Source organism: Pithys albifrons, chromosome Z, assembly GCF_047495875.1.
Source record: "Pithys albifrons albifrons isolate INPA30051 chromosome Z, PitAlb_v1, whole genome shotgun sequence".
Lineage (NCBI taxonomy): Eukaryota > Metazoa > Chordata > Aves > Passeriformes > Thamnophilidae > Pithys > Pithys albifrons.
In genome coordinates this window covers 18,356,983-18,373,617 of record NC_092497.1, presented here as the reverse complement: position 1 = coordinate 18,373,617, position 16,635 = coordinate 18,356,983, and the positions used below count along the sequence as shown (strand labels likewise).

Genomic DNA, 16,635 nt, shown 5'->3' with positions numbered 1-16,635 from the left:
CTGGCTAACTTCCTCCTTTATCTCTTGCGGCAGATTATACATGCACATACAGCGTGCATGCACACTTATAAAGAAAATGAAAGTAAAAGTGGTTCTGAATATTTCACAGATTTCTGTGTACTGGAGCACATATTACTCCCAATTTTCTGAGTAAATACCTCCTTTTTTCAAAAACTGGCTAAATGCATACATTTCTTAAAGATACCTTAATGTTTTATTTTCAGAACTAAAAGATATGTTTATTGAAATGTAAAATTAAATCCTGACTCTCCCCACCTGCCTCTCTTTGCTTGCTTTTTCTACCCATTGAGTGTTTAGTTAGTGTGATGTTCACAAAAATTGTGGAAGCTGACAACTTTGATAAGCCACTCCCCTTATAGTAAGATCTTACTCTGATAGAATGAAAAGGCTCAAAGAAAAGTTGTTCCTTTTTTGTTGCTATCAGTGGAACTGGAATATGTGACCTTATCCCAGAGAACATTTTAGTCACTGTGTCAGCTGGCTCTGCTTTACCCTATATTTGCAGTAGTCTAATGTTTTCTTTCTGACCCCTTCAACACTTCCTCCAAGTGGCACTGTTTGGGTTCAGAGTTTGCTTTATAATTCTGAAAATGACAGGCTTTTATTGCCCATTGAGCAAATAGGGTTTGGCAATCAGTGAAAGATACTTCCAGGTCCAAAGCTGACAAGTGTTTTGAGATCAGTTAGACTGTTAATTCAAGCTTCTCTTACATGCTTTGGGTTGTCCAGATGGAATGGAAAGTATGCTGACTTGGGAAGGAACTGAGCACTAGTTGTGAATTGAGCGAGTCTCTCAATCTTCATGATATATTTGTGTTATGGAATTCTGGGATGTCTTTAGTTACTAGTACACATTTATTGCAGTTCTGTGGATTTCAGAGTGCACTGTAATGTGACGACATCTTAAATAGTGTGTAGCTCTAGTCCATGGTTATAAAATATTTCAGAATGCATTTCCTGTCCATAATAAAATGCAGAATATAAGGTGTAATTTTATTTGCATGGTCAATGATGTCTAAATTTTCTACTCTCCACAGATATTGTGCAGCTATGCAGCTGCCAAAGTTGTGACGAGAGTTTTATTCTTTACAATGGATGCTTAAATAGCCCTGTCTTTGTTAGGGACCAGGAAACTTTAAGCTGCTGAGAGAACAGGAAGAGAGTGATCAGACTGTTTGTATAGTGATATTTCCAGTGGGAGAGATGTTCATTGAGCTCAAGTAAGGAGAAGTGAAAAACAAGTTTATAAAGTTTAAATATATTATTACAAGTAACCCCTCCAATGTGCTGTAGAATTTCTCATGTCAGCCACTGCTAAGTGCTATACACAGTAGCTTAAGTTTCAGCAGCTTTTTGAAACTAGAATATTAAAAGTTTGTTTTCATTACAGCTAAACCAATCCATTGAAGGAAATTAGCCTAGCATAAGGATCAAGTCATGAATATAACAAAGATAAAGGAATCATATCCAATAAAATGTGAGAGTGGTCTGGAGGAAGCCATTTTTCTGTCCTCTGGGAGTGTATCTCAGAATTTTTCATACTTAACTGTGCTTACTGGTGAAGGATGAGTGAGAGGGTGGTGAATCTGTGCATGCTGCTTCGGACATGCAACTTGACCTGGATTTTTGATCATATATTAAATCCACAGCACATAAAGATTCTCCAGACAAACTTAAGGAATCTGCGCTGAAGAGATCCTAATGTTCACAAAACCTGCCTGTGGAGTCTCTCTGTCACCCACAGAGCCTCCATATGTGTTCTACAAAGAGCAGAAATTATCTTTCACAGAATGACATGTTACTAGACGTCAGGGCTGCAAGAGTCATGTCTGGTTGCATAAGAACTAGCACAGTGTCTGGACAGAGAGAAGCACAGAATTCCATCAGCTCATCTATTCCTTTATGTTTTTCAATATGACATCAAGAGGTTGTTGCAAAGATGCCATGCTGACAGGGACAAATTGAAGGCATTTTAAAGACTGGCTGCAGAGGGTCTGACATACAGCCTCAGGAGCTCTGGCAAGCTTTGAAGGATTTTATGTGGCCTTCAGCCTGATATCCATTAAGTGGAAACTCTATATAAAGGAGTTTATTTTGTGCAATGAACTCAGTTGGCCTTTCTCACTTGAGTATTGGAGTAGAATATTTTCTGCGGCTTTGTAGAATCTGTGAGATAAATATAAACCAGTAAATAAGTAAAATAACAATAAGTAGAGCTAGAAGGCATGTTTACTGTTTAAGTTATGGACATAAATGTAAGGGCATACCTTCTTGAAAAAAATAATTTTTGAATCCAATTTAATAGGAAAAAAGCACGTAATTTTAAAAATCTTTTGCATTGGTTCAGCTTAACTACTACTGTATTTTTACTTTTTCTATAATACTTCCTTTCACTTTTTAGGTGTTGAAGGAGTTTTGTAACTTTCACCAAATTATCTTTTTCTTCTTTAAAGCAATGAAAACTGTTTCAGCAGCACATGTAATAGCTTACCAGCTGCACGGAAAGAATCCAATTAAATTTCTGCATTCAGTGAGCTGTCTTTTTATAATCACATTCTCACTGGACGGCTTGCTTACAGGGTCAGACCCCACTATTTGCATCAGTGCCTTACTGACATCAGTTCAGTTTCTCTGCTCCTACAGTAGCCCTTAATGAGAGAAACTGGGTACTTGTGAAGACAAACTAAGTTAAGGTTGTAAAGACTGGATTTCTGGTTAGATGCTAATAAAGAGCTGGGGCAATGTAAAGACAAAACGTGTGAGAAAGGAGTGATTGGACAAACATGTTTTCCCTTCCCTGTTATAGCAGATGCCTTCCTGCGATATGAGGTTGGCAATATATTGGAGAAAAATATATTCATGTGTATTGGGGTGGTGGAGGTCTATGTTCGATGTTAGGGGGTAATTATGCTCAATAAATCAAATATAAAGTTCCTAAATTTCCCAGAATGGTATGCTTTTAGAAAGCTTCTATATTGCATGTGAGCAAAGGCCTGAAGAACCTTACTGAATGCCTAAGGGACCTTTTGGTAGAGCTTGGCCTACTATGGCAAAACTGTTTAAGAGAAGTGAGCAGAACTCTGAAGTAGGCTTTGTGTAATAGATTTTTATTTCTTTATATTGTAGTTAATTTATCTGTCTCCAGGGTGAGAGATCTGCGTATTTTTTGCTAGAGCTGTGTCCAGCAGGAGTTATTTATTTGTAAGCTATACTCTTTTGTGGCTGATATTGTAAGCTAAAATGCATGACAAAGCAAGCCCAGAAAGGACATTAGTGGAGCAAGGGTTCCTGATTCTTTCCTGTAACAACAGGTAGAACCTTTCAATGAGCTGCTTGAGAGTGGCTCTTATTTTCACAGCAGGTATTGCATGAAATTAACACAGGAAGCAAACTCATGTGTAAACAACTGCAGAGCTGACGAGGGCATGGGTCTATTTCACTGTATGTGCCCAGTTTTTGCTGTTTGGAAAATGGATGTCATATGCCTCAAACCAGCTCCTTGAGGTTTAAGTGGAAAGTTAACATGTATATTTTTGTTTTCTTATACAGCCATTCTAGATTTTAGTTGAGATGGTCTTGATCCATTAATTGTTGACTTTGTCAAAATAGTAAATTGAAATAATAATTTGCTTCTCTGCAACGCCTTCGAGTTTATAAAATTCATTTTTAAAATAGTGTTGAATAAGCATTGGCCAAAAAAAAATAACCTCTTCCTTTTTTTTTTGTTTTGTTTGTTTTGCCCTACCCTGCCAGTGTTTTAGAGCACTTTGCTGCAAGGGACCACCACCGCCACGACCCGAATATGACTTGGTTTGCATAGGCCTCTCTGGTTCTGGCAAGACAAGTCTTCTGTCTCAGCTTTGCAGTGAAAGCCCGGAGAATATTGTGTCTACTACGGGTAAGATGTTTTTATTCTGTGGTGTGCTGCAACATTGCCCAAAGGTAACTTTTGAAACATACAGAAAAGGTTGCGGAGAGCTTCAGCCTCCTTATTTTGCTGTTGAAAGTACCTAATGGATTGTTTTGAGGCTACCACTACTTACTCTTTCAATGTTTCTTCATACATTGGAGAATATCCACAAAATACACAATTCGGAATGTGTAAAAAGTCCAAACAGTTTGGTGTAATAGCACTGTACTGTAGACACTTTAAAGCATTTCTTCTCATTTTAGTTGTAGTTTTTAAGCAGTCTTGTTACATGGAGAGAAAAGAGAAGAATGTGCTGTAAAATAGAGTAGGACTGTGATGCTCTGAAACGTAAACTGGGATTTATTTCTGCACATACTTGGTCTGTACTGCCTTGTGGTGTATGCTAGCTACTAAAAGAATAAATGTAATAGAAATAACTTTTTTTGTGGTGGTAGTCGCTACTTTTTAGAGCAGCAACAGACTTGTTTATGTAATAAGGGCAGACTGAGATCAGATAATTAATTTACAAAAGGTCTCAGTGATACTAAGAAGATACATAAAAGCAGACAGCACCTCCCCAGATAAAAGGTATCTTAAATCCAAAAAATGTGAATAGGCATCTTGATATAGGTGGACCAGATATGCCTAATACTGAAGAGGATGGTTTGACTAAAAACCAAACCAAACCAAAATGAACTAACCAACAAAAAGCAAACCAAGAACAAAACAGCACCAGAAAAATCAGAAACAAACATGTGGGATGAGAATAAGGAATACCTGGCTGCAAAAATCAGCCCCCTGCCCCAGATAGGTGCAATAAAATACCATTATTTAATTAGGCAACTTGAGGAATGAAAACTGACTCTCAAGAAATACTAGGCAGCATCCAAACCAAAATGATGCAGATATAGTGTATTCGGCTTCTAAGAAATCTATTCGTATGAACCATGTCTGTGCTCTATCAGAAAATATTTTGGAGAACCTAAGAATACAATGTGACTTCTCCACTCAGGTTTCAAACTATAACCTGTATTTTTTTGTTTTCTCATCAATGCCACTCAGATCCATTCCAGTTTTTTCTCCTTTCTAGGAAGAGTTCAAGTTTTTTTTAAGACAACAAACCCAAAAATACTGCATAATTATTCCTTTCAGGCTTTCTTGTCTTTTGCTTCATCTAGCACTGGCCATAGCTGGAGTACTGGAATATCTTATTGGTCTGATCTGGGAGAAAAAACATTTTGTTTCTGTTAACTGGTAACTAATAAACAGGAAGTAAAACACATTTATTCAAATCGTCTTTACTCAAGTCCAGGCAGAATTTTTCCTATTTTAAATATTATGTACACTTTTATATATGTATACACTAAATGTACAGAATTTAGTACATAATACACTGATGAATTGCTGGGTCCTTGAATTTTGGCTGCCTGAATTTTCAGTTAAGGGTAAAGATCACAGGTTTTGGTGTGTGGTTACTTTGTTTTTGTTGTTGTTGTTGTTGTTTTTAATTTACTTTGGTTTGAGGCATAAAACAGGCTAATAGAGGACCATAGATGTTTTCAGTGTGCTTGCAACCATTTTAATACATCCAACTAAGATCTATAAAAGGATCTTTCAGTTAGTAACATTTATAGACAGGATTAATATTTGAGGTGTAACCAAGACCTGTGAAGTTTAAAGGGCAGAAAACAGTGATTTGAGTTGCATATTTTCTTCAGCATCTCCTAAAAATTGTAGAACAATCACTGCATATTACTGGTAGTCTTAAATCTCTGCTTTAGTGCTAGATGTAGTAAAGGATGATTATATAAAAGTATATTCTGTGTTAACTCCTTACCAAATGATAGGTGACCTGTGTGTAAATTTTGTGCTGAGTTTTATGTGTACCAGCTACTTAATAGTATAATTCAAAATTTCATTGCATATAGTAACCTATTCTCTTCCTCCACCCCTCCCTCCATGCCTTATAACTGACTTTTTAATAACACGTTGAAGCAGAATTTTGTATGCAAAATCTTGTTTCTTGATAGGAAAAAGTCTTCTTTTCTGAATGCATACAATTGATTTTAAATGGTCCCTTTAACCTACTAATGCTCTTTGTTTCTGTTCTTAGGTTTTAGTATAAAAGCAGTGCCATTCCAGAATGCCATCTTGAATGTAAAAGAACTTGGAGGTATGGCACTTACTCATTTGGTTATAAAAACATGTATTAAAAACACGTCTAGGTCTCATAATACTAATAGTTTTAGTTGTTAGTTGTTTTAAATTTAAAAGTGATTAATCAGTGCAGCTGGAGTTAAAAATCTGTGTTTGACTACAGCAGATAAAGTTGAGAAAAGCTGTACAACTCCTGACCTCAAAGAATAGTGGGTAAGGAGGAGCAGAAGGCAGCTAAATGTGGTATATCTCCTTAATGTAATTTGTTGGACTGCTGTGTGTAAATTATACTGAAATACAAACTGGAATATGATTGTTACATGGCTCACATGACAGCTCAAGGAATTGTGTTCCCTGTGTTTATTATATGCATAAGCTTTTACTTACAAGCGAGGTAACTATGTGAACATTTGGCAAAACTAATATATTTACTGCACCACTGAAAGTGTTGCAAAGGCAGCCAACCTCTAATGAGTTATATCCTTTGAGAACTGTTCTCTTGTTGGATTTGTTGAATTTTGAAGCGATGGTTGGTATATGGTTGTGTGTGAGGGGTGACTGTGTATGTATCCCCGAAGGAAAGCAGTTTAGAGTACTCCCTTAAACAGAAGAGATCTACTTGTAGTGTGTGTGGTGTCTTGTGACCAATGGGATGCTTCTCTGTAGGGGAGGTGAATTGGTTAACCAATAATGTCATGACATGTTAGATATAAGAGGATAGAAAAGGTGTTGGGGTAACTAAAAATAAACTCTCTTAGCTGAAACTCTCTTAATTGTAAGCCTTCTGATGCCTGCTGTGCCTGAGCTCTTCTGACTCATTCACACTTTCCCCTTGTTCAGGATAAGGGGACACCATAGTTGTGGAGTTTTTTTAATTTTCTGTAAGCAAGTAACCTATTTGGCTGACGAATTTGGACTCTTGAGTCTCAAGTGATCAAGAGGTATCTCTGTTCAAGGGAAGAAAACACTCTGCTAATGAGAGTTCTTGTGTTGTCTAATGTTCTTCTAATTAAAAACCCACATAAATATTTATATTCAGAATTTCTGTGTATGTGCTCTTCTTATTTATGTAATTAAGGTAGAATGCATCTTGAGGATGTTTATTAGATTTTCAACAAGGTTGAAACCTGTCTTAAGTAGAATTTAATTTGGTTCTTGATGGGAGTTTCATGAGGTCAAGTTGCATGACAGTTGTGTTACCTGAAACTATTTCAAAAAGGCTTTAAGATAAGCACATATGGAAAGGATAGCATTTCCTCTTTGCTACCATTGGCCCATGGATTTAAACATAACATATTCCTGTTTGAGCATGTATCCTGTTGAAAATAACCCAGTAATTTTCTTTGATAAAGGGACCACTCTTCAGGGGTAAGTGTTGATTCTACTTGAATGTGTACCTGTATAACGTCACTTAGTCACAATGTCACTTTTTAGATTTTTTTTTTTAACTAGGATGAATCATTTACAGTCTAAGTTATACATTCTGCTGCCTAAGCTATGTGAAAGATATCATTGATCAAGAATTGTATCTATGTATTCTACAGCAGATGCTTGTTAAAGTCTCTTTCTTAACCTTTTATGGAGGTATGCATGTTTGGAGAAGTCTTATCTTAATAGAAGGCTTTGACTCATGGCAAGATGTCTGGAAATAATCCAGAATATTTGATTTGGGTTTTTTTTCACACAATTATCTCTTTTTAAAGACAGAAAGATTATTAGATTTTTTTTACTACATCTTTTATTTTCTTTTTCCTTTAACTTTGAGGGTTTACCTGTCTGTATTTAAAACTTAAGTAGTCTGTTATTCCTATAAGATATTGAAGAAAAACACTAATTCCAATAGATTTTCATTGTCTAGGTAAGGGAGACAAAGCAAGCTTCCAGAAGTCAGTTTTTTTCCAAAAGCTGGTGGTCACTAGTGGTGTTCCCCAGGACTCATTATGGGTCCCAGTCCTGTTTAATATCTTTATTAATGATATGGACAAGGGGATTGAGTATACCCTGTAAGTTCACAGACTTCCTGAAATTTGTCCGGAGTGTTGATCTGCTGGAGGGTAGAGGGATCTGGAGAGGCTGGATTGATGGGCTGAGATCAATGATATGAGGTTCAACAGGGCCCAGTTTGGGTCCTGCACTTGGGTCACAGCAACCCCAGGCAGCACCACAGGCTGGGGGAAGAGTTGCTGGAAAGCTGCCTCGTGGGAAAGGACCTGGGGATTTTGGTCAACAGGGGCTGAACATGAACCAGTGTGTGCCCAGGTGGCTAAGAAGGCCAGGGGCATCCTGGCCTGTGTCAGCAATATTGTGGCCAGCAGGACCCAGGCAGTGACTGTCCATCTATGCTAGGCATTGGTGAGGCCACATCTCAAGTCTGGTGTTCAGTTTTGGGCCCCTCACTGGGTAAGGGGCTGGAGCACAAGTCCTGTGAGGACAGCTCAGCGAGCTGGGGGTGTTTAGCCTGGAGAAAAGGAGTCTCAGGGGAGACCTTATCATTCTCTACAACTGCCTGAAAGAAGATTGTAGCCAGGTAGGGGGTTGGGCTCTTCTCCCAGGCAGCTAGTGACAGGATGAGATGACATAGTCTCAAGCTATACCAGTGGAAGTTTAGGCTGGACATTGGAAAGAATTCCTTCATGAAGACGTTAGTTAAACATTGGAATTGACTGCCTGGGAGGTGGTGAGGTCACCACCCCTGGAGGTGTTCAAGGAGTGACTGGATGTGGCGCTTAGTGCCACAGTCTAGTTTCAAAGAGAGTGATTAGTCAGAGTTTGGACCTGATGATCTTAGAGGTCTTTTCCAACATAAATAATTCTGTGAGCAGTTAACCTTTCAGCTGAACAATGTATTCCTCTTTGATGAACATAATGCCTGAGCTTTCTGGGATATGTGTGGTTTCCCTATTGCTTCTGTATGAAAACATTTTTTATATTTAATCACTGTTAAATTTATTTTGGAATTTCTGCCTCTGGTTTTTAAGAGAAGTCTATATTTTTGTTGTATTCCTGATTTTTGCCTTATTCCTGGATTTTGCCTTCAGTTGTTATGGTATTGTTATACAATTTCTCTTTACTGTAATACTGAGGTCTTGTTCAGGTTTTTGATCTTGGAAACTTGGAGGAAGGTAGAAAGGCATCTGTTTTTACCAACCACTGTCTACTGTTACATGTTATTTAGAGAGTTAAGTTCTATATAGTTTTAATTTTTGATGCTTTGTCTTTTTAGGTTTAGGTAATAGAAAGCTTCATATGTCATCGTACGGTAACATTAGCAGCCAATATTTAAAACACAGCAGAAGTCATACAGCTTATGGTTCTTGTATGGAGCAGCCAAGCAGTTATGTGAAACAGATGCTGTCTGTGTAGTACCCTTTCTGTTTGGTTGAAGTAGTATCCTTCCTTGAAGGTGAAGATGGTGCTAGGTTTTACTGTGCTGGTTGCCACCAGAGCAGCTAATGAAACCAGGTTTTTATTTCTTCATTTCTGTAAGGGCTATAAATGTTTAGGCAAAATATGTAGAAGACAGTCTCATTTTGTCTCTTCCTGGACTGACTATCTCTTCATCATCCTTGCAGGTTTAGAGGCATGTAGCAAAGTTTGTTGTGCTCTCTTTGTATAAGTTTTTCTTGAAGCACATGATACTAGAATATAAAAAAATTTACAGAATTTCTGATTTTTTGTTGTGTTTGTTTTCTAAGACATATTGTCTTCCTGCCAGAAAGTAAAGGTTTTATCCGGTTTCATAGATGTTACATGCTTTGTTAAAAAATGTGAATTTGATCCTGAAAAAGTAAGAATATATACAGCTTTCAAATCCAACTTAGGTCTTCTTGAATTACTTGAAAAGGAGGTTCTCCTTATTTGCTGATCAAGTTGAATGGCTGGTTCTGTAAATTGCTATCTTGGTAAACCAATTGTCCCTTCCTGATCCCTGAGAAATCAAAAACATTACTGTTTTTTCCTCCAAAATTTAGTCCATAAAATAATGTGTGGCATTTAGATTACTGTAATGGTAATGTAATGGTAATGAGTAATGGTATAGAAAGAAAATACAGTTTTGACGATTTCCTGTTAGGGTGCAGTAATCTTTGGTGAGAACCAAGAATGAAATTCTGTTTGATGGACATAACAGGAGAGGAGGAAAACACTTTTAGGCAGATGATAATGTTTGTTCAGAAGATTCAAACAGTGTTTTGCTGAAAAAGTTTGAGATGCTTAATGCTGATGTTTGTTCTCAAGATGACAAATAGTGCAGGTGTAAAGGCAATAGGAAACTTTTTCTTTGGTTCTAACAAATTCCAGCCTGGAGACACAGTGGAGGAAAGCACCATTTATTGTGTGTTTTTCTCAGTCCTATGTTGTAATGCTGTCAAAACAGAATATGAAGTTGTAGTGTCTGTTGCAACAGAGATACTTATTCAGGCCTATGTGAAGATTTAATGTCCATCCTGGAGGTCAACTAATAATTTGCAGTTGTTTTTTTTTAGAGTAAGTTATTTTATAAGTTAGTTTGCGATCTTGTAAATTCTCCTGGTGAGATGCCACATACTGAGGCACATCAAAATTTAAAAAAAAATTCTGGATGTGAGTAGCTCTTTTTCTTCTTACAAAGTCTAAAAATACTAACAGTATGTTTTAAGGTTTAGTATGTTTTCTGGTTTATTTACTGAAATATATTGTATGTTTGTGTTAGTTTTTGTTATACTCCCAAAGGCCTTTCTCACAAGCATGTTGTGTAGTCATAATTAAAAATGCATTAAGTGCTTAGCAAAAGTAGAGTGCTTGATATCAGGAATGCTCTTGTCTGCAGTTGGTTGAGCATGGCCAGGAAAAGAGAGATGAGAACTTGCCTCCCCACTGCTGTTGCTTCTTAAGCTTCATGACCAAAGTCATAAATTCACATTCTTAGGCCAGCAATATTAATTGTCTAGGTGACAGCTTGAGCACAAACAGCTTTAAATAGGATTGGTTAAATGAAGTATGTGTATTTTGCCTTACTTTGGAAGTAAAGAGCAGAAGAAAAGAGAGTAGGAGGAGAAGTCACATTGTTGTGCGGCCAAAGTTGAAGGGAAAATATGAACCTCTGGAGAAGACAGTAACAATTGTCAGGTAGTATTTGCCATGTGAAAAAAGTGAGTGAGAAAGAAGAAAATAATGTTGATATATTAATTAGAATTTAAGTGTCTGTGGGAAATCACTGTCTTGCTTTGCTCTGTGGAGGAAGAGTGGAGTACTGAATACCCTTCTAACAGCATAGTCTGTCAGAGCAGCTAAAATTTCATCAGGTGAGTCATCAGAAAACTGATCCCACAAGTAAATGCTGGCGTAAGTCATCTTAACGGGGACAAACTAACACAAAGCAGTAAAATCTCCATACAGTGTTTGAGTAAAAGGCAGTTGACACCTCTGCAAGGTCTGGTTGTGGAGTACATGCCATGCCATCTGCAACATAGCTGCATTAAACAGTTTACAGAATGTCTTAGCAGATGAAATTTTTAGATCACCCTGTTGAGCTGTCCAAGCTGTGAGTTGCACAGAGACATTCAGCTTCCAAAAGCATTAAAGTTAGATCTGTTTGCTATCAATGATGCTCAGCCTGCTGTTCCAATGGTGCCAAGGCCCAGCCTCTGTCACACAGTTTTGTCATTTCATAGGTAAGAAAGATCATTTACACCTTCTTATGGATCTTGTTAACGTGAGTCCTGAGGAAGCTTTGATAGATTCAGCATAGTGATCTTAGCACTGTTCTCTGGAAGTATTGCTCTTTTTCTAAACTGGCTTTTTGCAGTGTGAAAAGACAACATGCAGGTGTCTATCATGCATAAGTCTATCTTATTCACAGCAAGCAGGAACTATGCAAGCAATGGCTATCACAGCTATGTACAAAAGGATAAACAAAGCACAAAATTCCCTAGTTAAGCTTCTTGTGGGGTGCGAACTAGTTGGTTTTTTTTTTTTTTGTAGGTTATTTTATGAAGAGAAAAGTAGAACCTTGTGTTTAACTAAAAACTTCTGTTTCCTTGTGTACTTGCAACTCCATTTTCTTCAGGGAGAATCACAGGATAGAGTGTAGCAGCCTAGTTTAGCATCAGAAATTATACATATTTTTTATGAAACAGCCCCCCAGCACCCTCAAGAAAGGTTTTAATTTGGAATCTTGACAGCAAGGCCTTGATCCTTTCAAAAGCTAAAGCTGATTTAAACTCTTGTGGACCAGTCAGCACAAGGGCTAAGCAGACAGAAAATACAGAGCTGTGTAGACTTGCTGCTTGCTTTGTATGCCTACTAGCCTTATGTGCCTTACTTCCAAATGCCTGAAACCTGAACATTGTATTAGCAGGTTTAAATATCGGAGTAGGTGGAGATTCAGTTTTGAGTCAGCACCTGATTAGATAAAGAAAATACTGAAGGCTTGACTTCCAGATTAATCTCACTGTGGAAGCCTGCAAAGCAAGAGATGACAGAGATGGTTTCCATAAATTTCAGTTTGATAAGAAAAATAAAAATAAGAACCATAAACTTATGTGCATTTGTGATTTTTTGCATGTTTTCAATGTAAAGGCAGAAAAATTATTCTGCAACATTTTATTGTTGTTGTTTTGTTTTATGCTGTTTGTTCAGTTTTGCAGTGAATATAGCTGATTAGGCTGTCTCAAAATGTTCCTTTTTTGGGGAAAAAAGTGCTAGTTTCCCACTGCCATGCTTTGGTATGATTGCGGGAATGCACTGCCTGAAAGGCTAGAGAAAGCAGGCTTAAACATTAGAAAGTACAGGTCCTGGGACTTTTGAACCTTGAAGAAGATTTTGGTTTAGCATCTGTATTGTTGCAATAGCAGTACAAAATATCCATAGAATGGTGACTGACATTACACCTATGGGAAACGTTTGTATCTGTGTGCGGATGTGTCTGTCAGATTGGACAAATTCATGTATATACCGGGCAGATATTTTAAACAGGGCTTATAAATTTATTTGTAGTAAAAGGAGCTGGTGTGTTGAAAAAAAATAAACCCGAAACTGTATACTGTATTTATTTCAGGGGGGAGTACTGGGAAACTTGCCCAAGATAGATAAGGAGCAGCCACATCTCTTGAGAATGTAAGATTTCTAAGATTTCAGGCATCTTCTTGATTACTCAACACATCAGTTTTCCTTGTGAAGCTGTGATGGTAAGGAAAGTTATAGACCCTATATAGATTTAGAAACAGTTATGTTTTCTTCATGAAGTTTTCTTGGAGTGAGAGGGTAGGGTGTATTTAAAGATTTTGCAAGAATAGATAAGAGATTTTTTTTTCCCTTTCCTTTCCTTACTCCTCCACCCATGAGCTGGTCTTTCATGCAAAACAATTTTGTAGCATAGTTAACATGTTTCTAGGCTTCTTTTCACCTTTTTGCTTACTCGGAATGTTCTGTTTAATATCAGTAGAGGAATGATCTACATATTATTTTAATCAACAGTAAAACCTTCAAAATACATTAGTGTCTTAATTTCTGGCAAGTGGATGATGTATTTGAAGTGGTAGAAAAGTTATTTGCAGCCTGCAATCTTTCATATCCCCATGTTAACTGTTTTTTATGGGAAGGAAGAAAAGTTCTTCCCTTGATTTGTGACTAACTTCTCCAGACCTGTGATGTATTTTGAGGTGAACAAGAGCTTTCAAGTGCAGACTAGACTATCTTGAAGCAAGGGTTGTGTATCATTTATTGTGCTCTTGATGGAGACTTGCTGCAAGTCTGTCAAGTAATAAACTTGACACATGTAAATTTGTTTCAGTGATTTTTTTTCTTTAATGCTATGTTCTGTTCTCTTGAAAGTAGTCAGAAGAAGGGAATTGAAGGGAGCCTCAAACCACTGTCAATGGAGATGTAAATAGAAGTATTTATAGTTGAAAGGAAGATTTACAGCTCTGTGTTTTGTGTAATATTTACAGGAGTGTGTTCCTATGCAACCTGTTTTGGGTGTGTATTAAACTGCATGTAACTCAAAATGTTCCCCCCAGCTTCCAAGGGGCACTGTTGGCACTGATACAAATCATTAACAGTGTTGACATGGACTGTTCTGTGGAATTTATTTATATGATATTTAAAAATATCAGAATGCAAGCTCTTTGCAATTACAGTTACTTGAATAAACCTGCCTTGTAGTAATGCTAAATGATTGAGGTTTTTAATTAAAACATCTAGTCATTTTTCTGCAAGGAGAGTTTCGTTTTTTCTGTAATAAAGCAATTCAAGCCTGTGTTTGATTGAATACTGTCTTTTATTTTCTAGTAAGTGGTGTGATTGTGTTGTAGTGTGTTGGGTTTTGTTGTGGGTTTTGTTTCTTTGTTTTTCCCAAGTTTTTTTGTAAATTAGATGCTTTAGTCACATCACAGGGCTCAACCCACACCCACAGGTTCATTGCTGAGGAACACAAATCATGGGAATCTTTCCTGTGTCTGAGGAAGCTACTGCACCAAACATCACATTTTAGAGAACCTTTCATATGGCATGCTCCCTAGCTCTAATATGAATTGCTATGTTTTTCTGATGTTTTTGAGATTTTTATTTTTTTTATTTTTATTTTTTAATCTTAGTTTAGGTGTAAAGTGGTTGAAGAAACAGCTGTATGGTGCAAAGTTATTAGAGAAACAGATGATACTTAGCCAACAAACCTAAATGCCTCTTTTATGCGTTACTATTGTTTGCTACGTTGTTTTGGGTGCCAGTTAAGTTAAATTCCTAGTTTTATCTCATCAGTCTTCTGAGAGCCTGAGGATGTTTAATGGCTGTGCATTACATTCTGGATTGCCAAGAAACTCAGACTTTGAAACTTCTTGTCTTAGAAATCTTTGGAATAGATGAAAAGATTAATTCATAGTATACTCTGTGCTAAACTGCACCTTGAAAAACAATTGCTTGCTTTCTGAGACTAAACTTGTCATGCCACAAAATGTGAAGTCTGGATCACTATTCATAGTCCAGTGTTTCCTGCCCAGGCTAACTCACAATGTATTACTTCCTGCTCTGAGGAAAGAAGCTGAGAGCAAATTATGATCCCTGGATATGAAGAGTTAAGGCAAAAGAATATCAAGTTATTTGTCTTGTAGAAATTGCAATTTCCAGCTGCTGATAGTTTATTTATGCCAAGAATTATTTTTCAAGTGCATTTGCCAGAAAAATGGTTAAAATGGCACCCCAAGGTACAGCTTTAGCAGTCTTTTTTCTTGTCTGCTTAGTGCAAATTATTCTTAAACCTCAGGCTGTGATTTCCTCAGAATTGAAGTGTAAGCAATTTCAGAGCAGGTCATTAGAATAGTGGAAGATCCCAAAGGAAATACCAAGTTTCATTCTAAGTTGGTTCTTATGACTATGCCATGGTGACTGAACGGAGCTGGAGAGAAAAGGACTTCTAAACTTTGGTGGTGTTGCTTTGCAGAGAAACAAAGCTAAGCTGCTAAAGAACCTGAACCAAAAAGAAAAGATTGTAAGGTCAAAAAATCAGCATACTCCTTTTCTGGCTTCAATGTCCCATGTAGGGATCCATGATCTGCTTTCTTCCAAGTGCCTGGATACAAGAGGTCAGATGCTCTGCAGTTCACCACACAGTTTTTCTGTTTAGAATGACTACAGTTACAAAGATAAGACTCAAGTTCTGGCAGTGATATGATTGAAAGGTAGCTGACTGATGTTTAGAGTAAATAATACAGATGTTATGTTGCCAGGAAAAAGAATACCTTCAAAGAACTGATCATGGTCTTGGCCTTTGAGTTCATCGAAAATGAATCTTTGGTAGTTTTTAAAGTAATGTGATACTTCAGATGCCAGCAACAATGCTGTGTGTGGCTATGTAAATAGTGTCCCTCTGGCAACTTGCTTTACTTGGTTCTGGTGTAGACAGCTGTTGGGAGGGACCAGGACTTCTAACAAATGCTATAAAATTCTTTAAATGTACAATGAGCAGATATTTGTGTAGTACAGAAACATAGAACTACCTTTCAATGCAATCCTTATATTTATGTAATACTAATCTTCAGAGGTTGATGATAAAATAAATGAAATGATTGCATTGTTACTTTGAATCTGGTTAAATTAAACAAGAAATTAAGCAAGGTCTTGACTAAACCCCATGGCCATTTGCCTTTATGTAGTCAACTCTATAGGTCTCTTGCACAAAAAAACCAAGTTAGGTGTGATTTTAATATCCTATGTAGGAAAAAAGTGTGTGTATGTGTGTTCACAACATTTGGTAGGCAACTAATTTGTGCTGGGTGCAGATACAAAGTGCTTAATGTTCCATAGTGGCTGGGACAAAGATGACAGTAATTCCATGAGGCAAGATTTAAATACTCTTGAGTTGGATATGTAATGTATATGGTGCTAATTCCTTTCTAGATAGTTATTTCCTCACCTGTGGTTAGTGACTTGTCTTTTTTGTCACACAATGTATGAATTAAGTGATTATTTTAAGCATCATATCAATGTTACAGTCATTATGTTGCATTAAAATCTCCTTATGTGCCTACATTTTTCTCAGAAATTTTGTGTCATTTTGTTTCCCTGAACAGTAG

General features: G+C 37.1%; 1 protein-coding gene across 4 annotated transcripts in view; it reads left to right on the top strand.

The window, feature by feature from the left end:
- ARL15 (ARF like GTPase 15) overlaps positions 1-16,635 on the top strand; it is a 219,402-nt gene that overhangs the window by 73,221 nt on the left and 129,546 nt on the right. For all 4 annotated transcript variants that reach the window (XM_071580985.1, XM_071580983.1, XM_071580984.1 and 1 more), the window contains 2 exons: positions 3,775-3,919; positions 6,045-6,104. In XM_071580985.1, the coding sequence (XP_071437086.1) occupies positions 3,775-3,919; positions 6,045-6,104 (205 nt within the window). The remainder of the gene's footprint in view (positions 1-3,774; positions 3,920-6,044; positions 6,105-16,635) is intronic.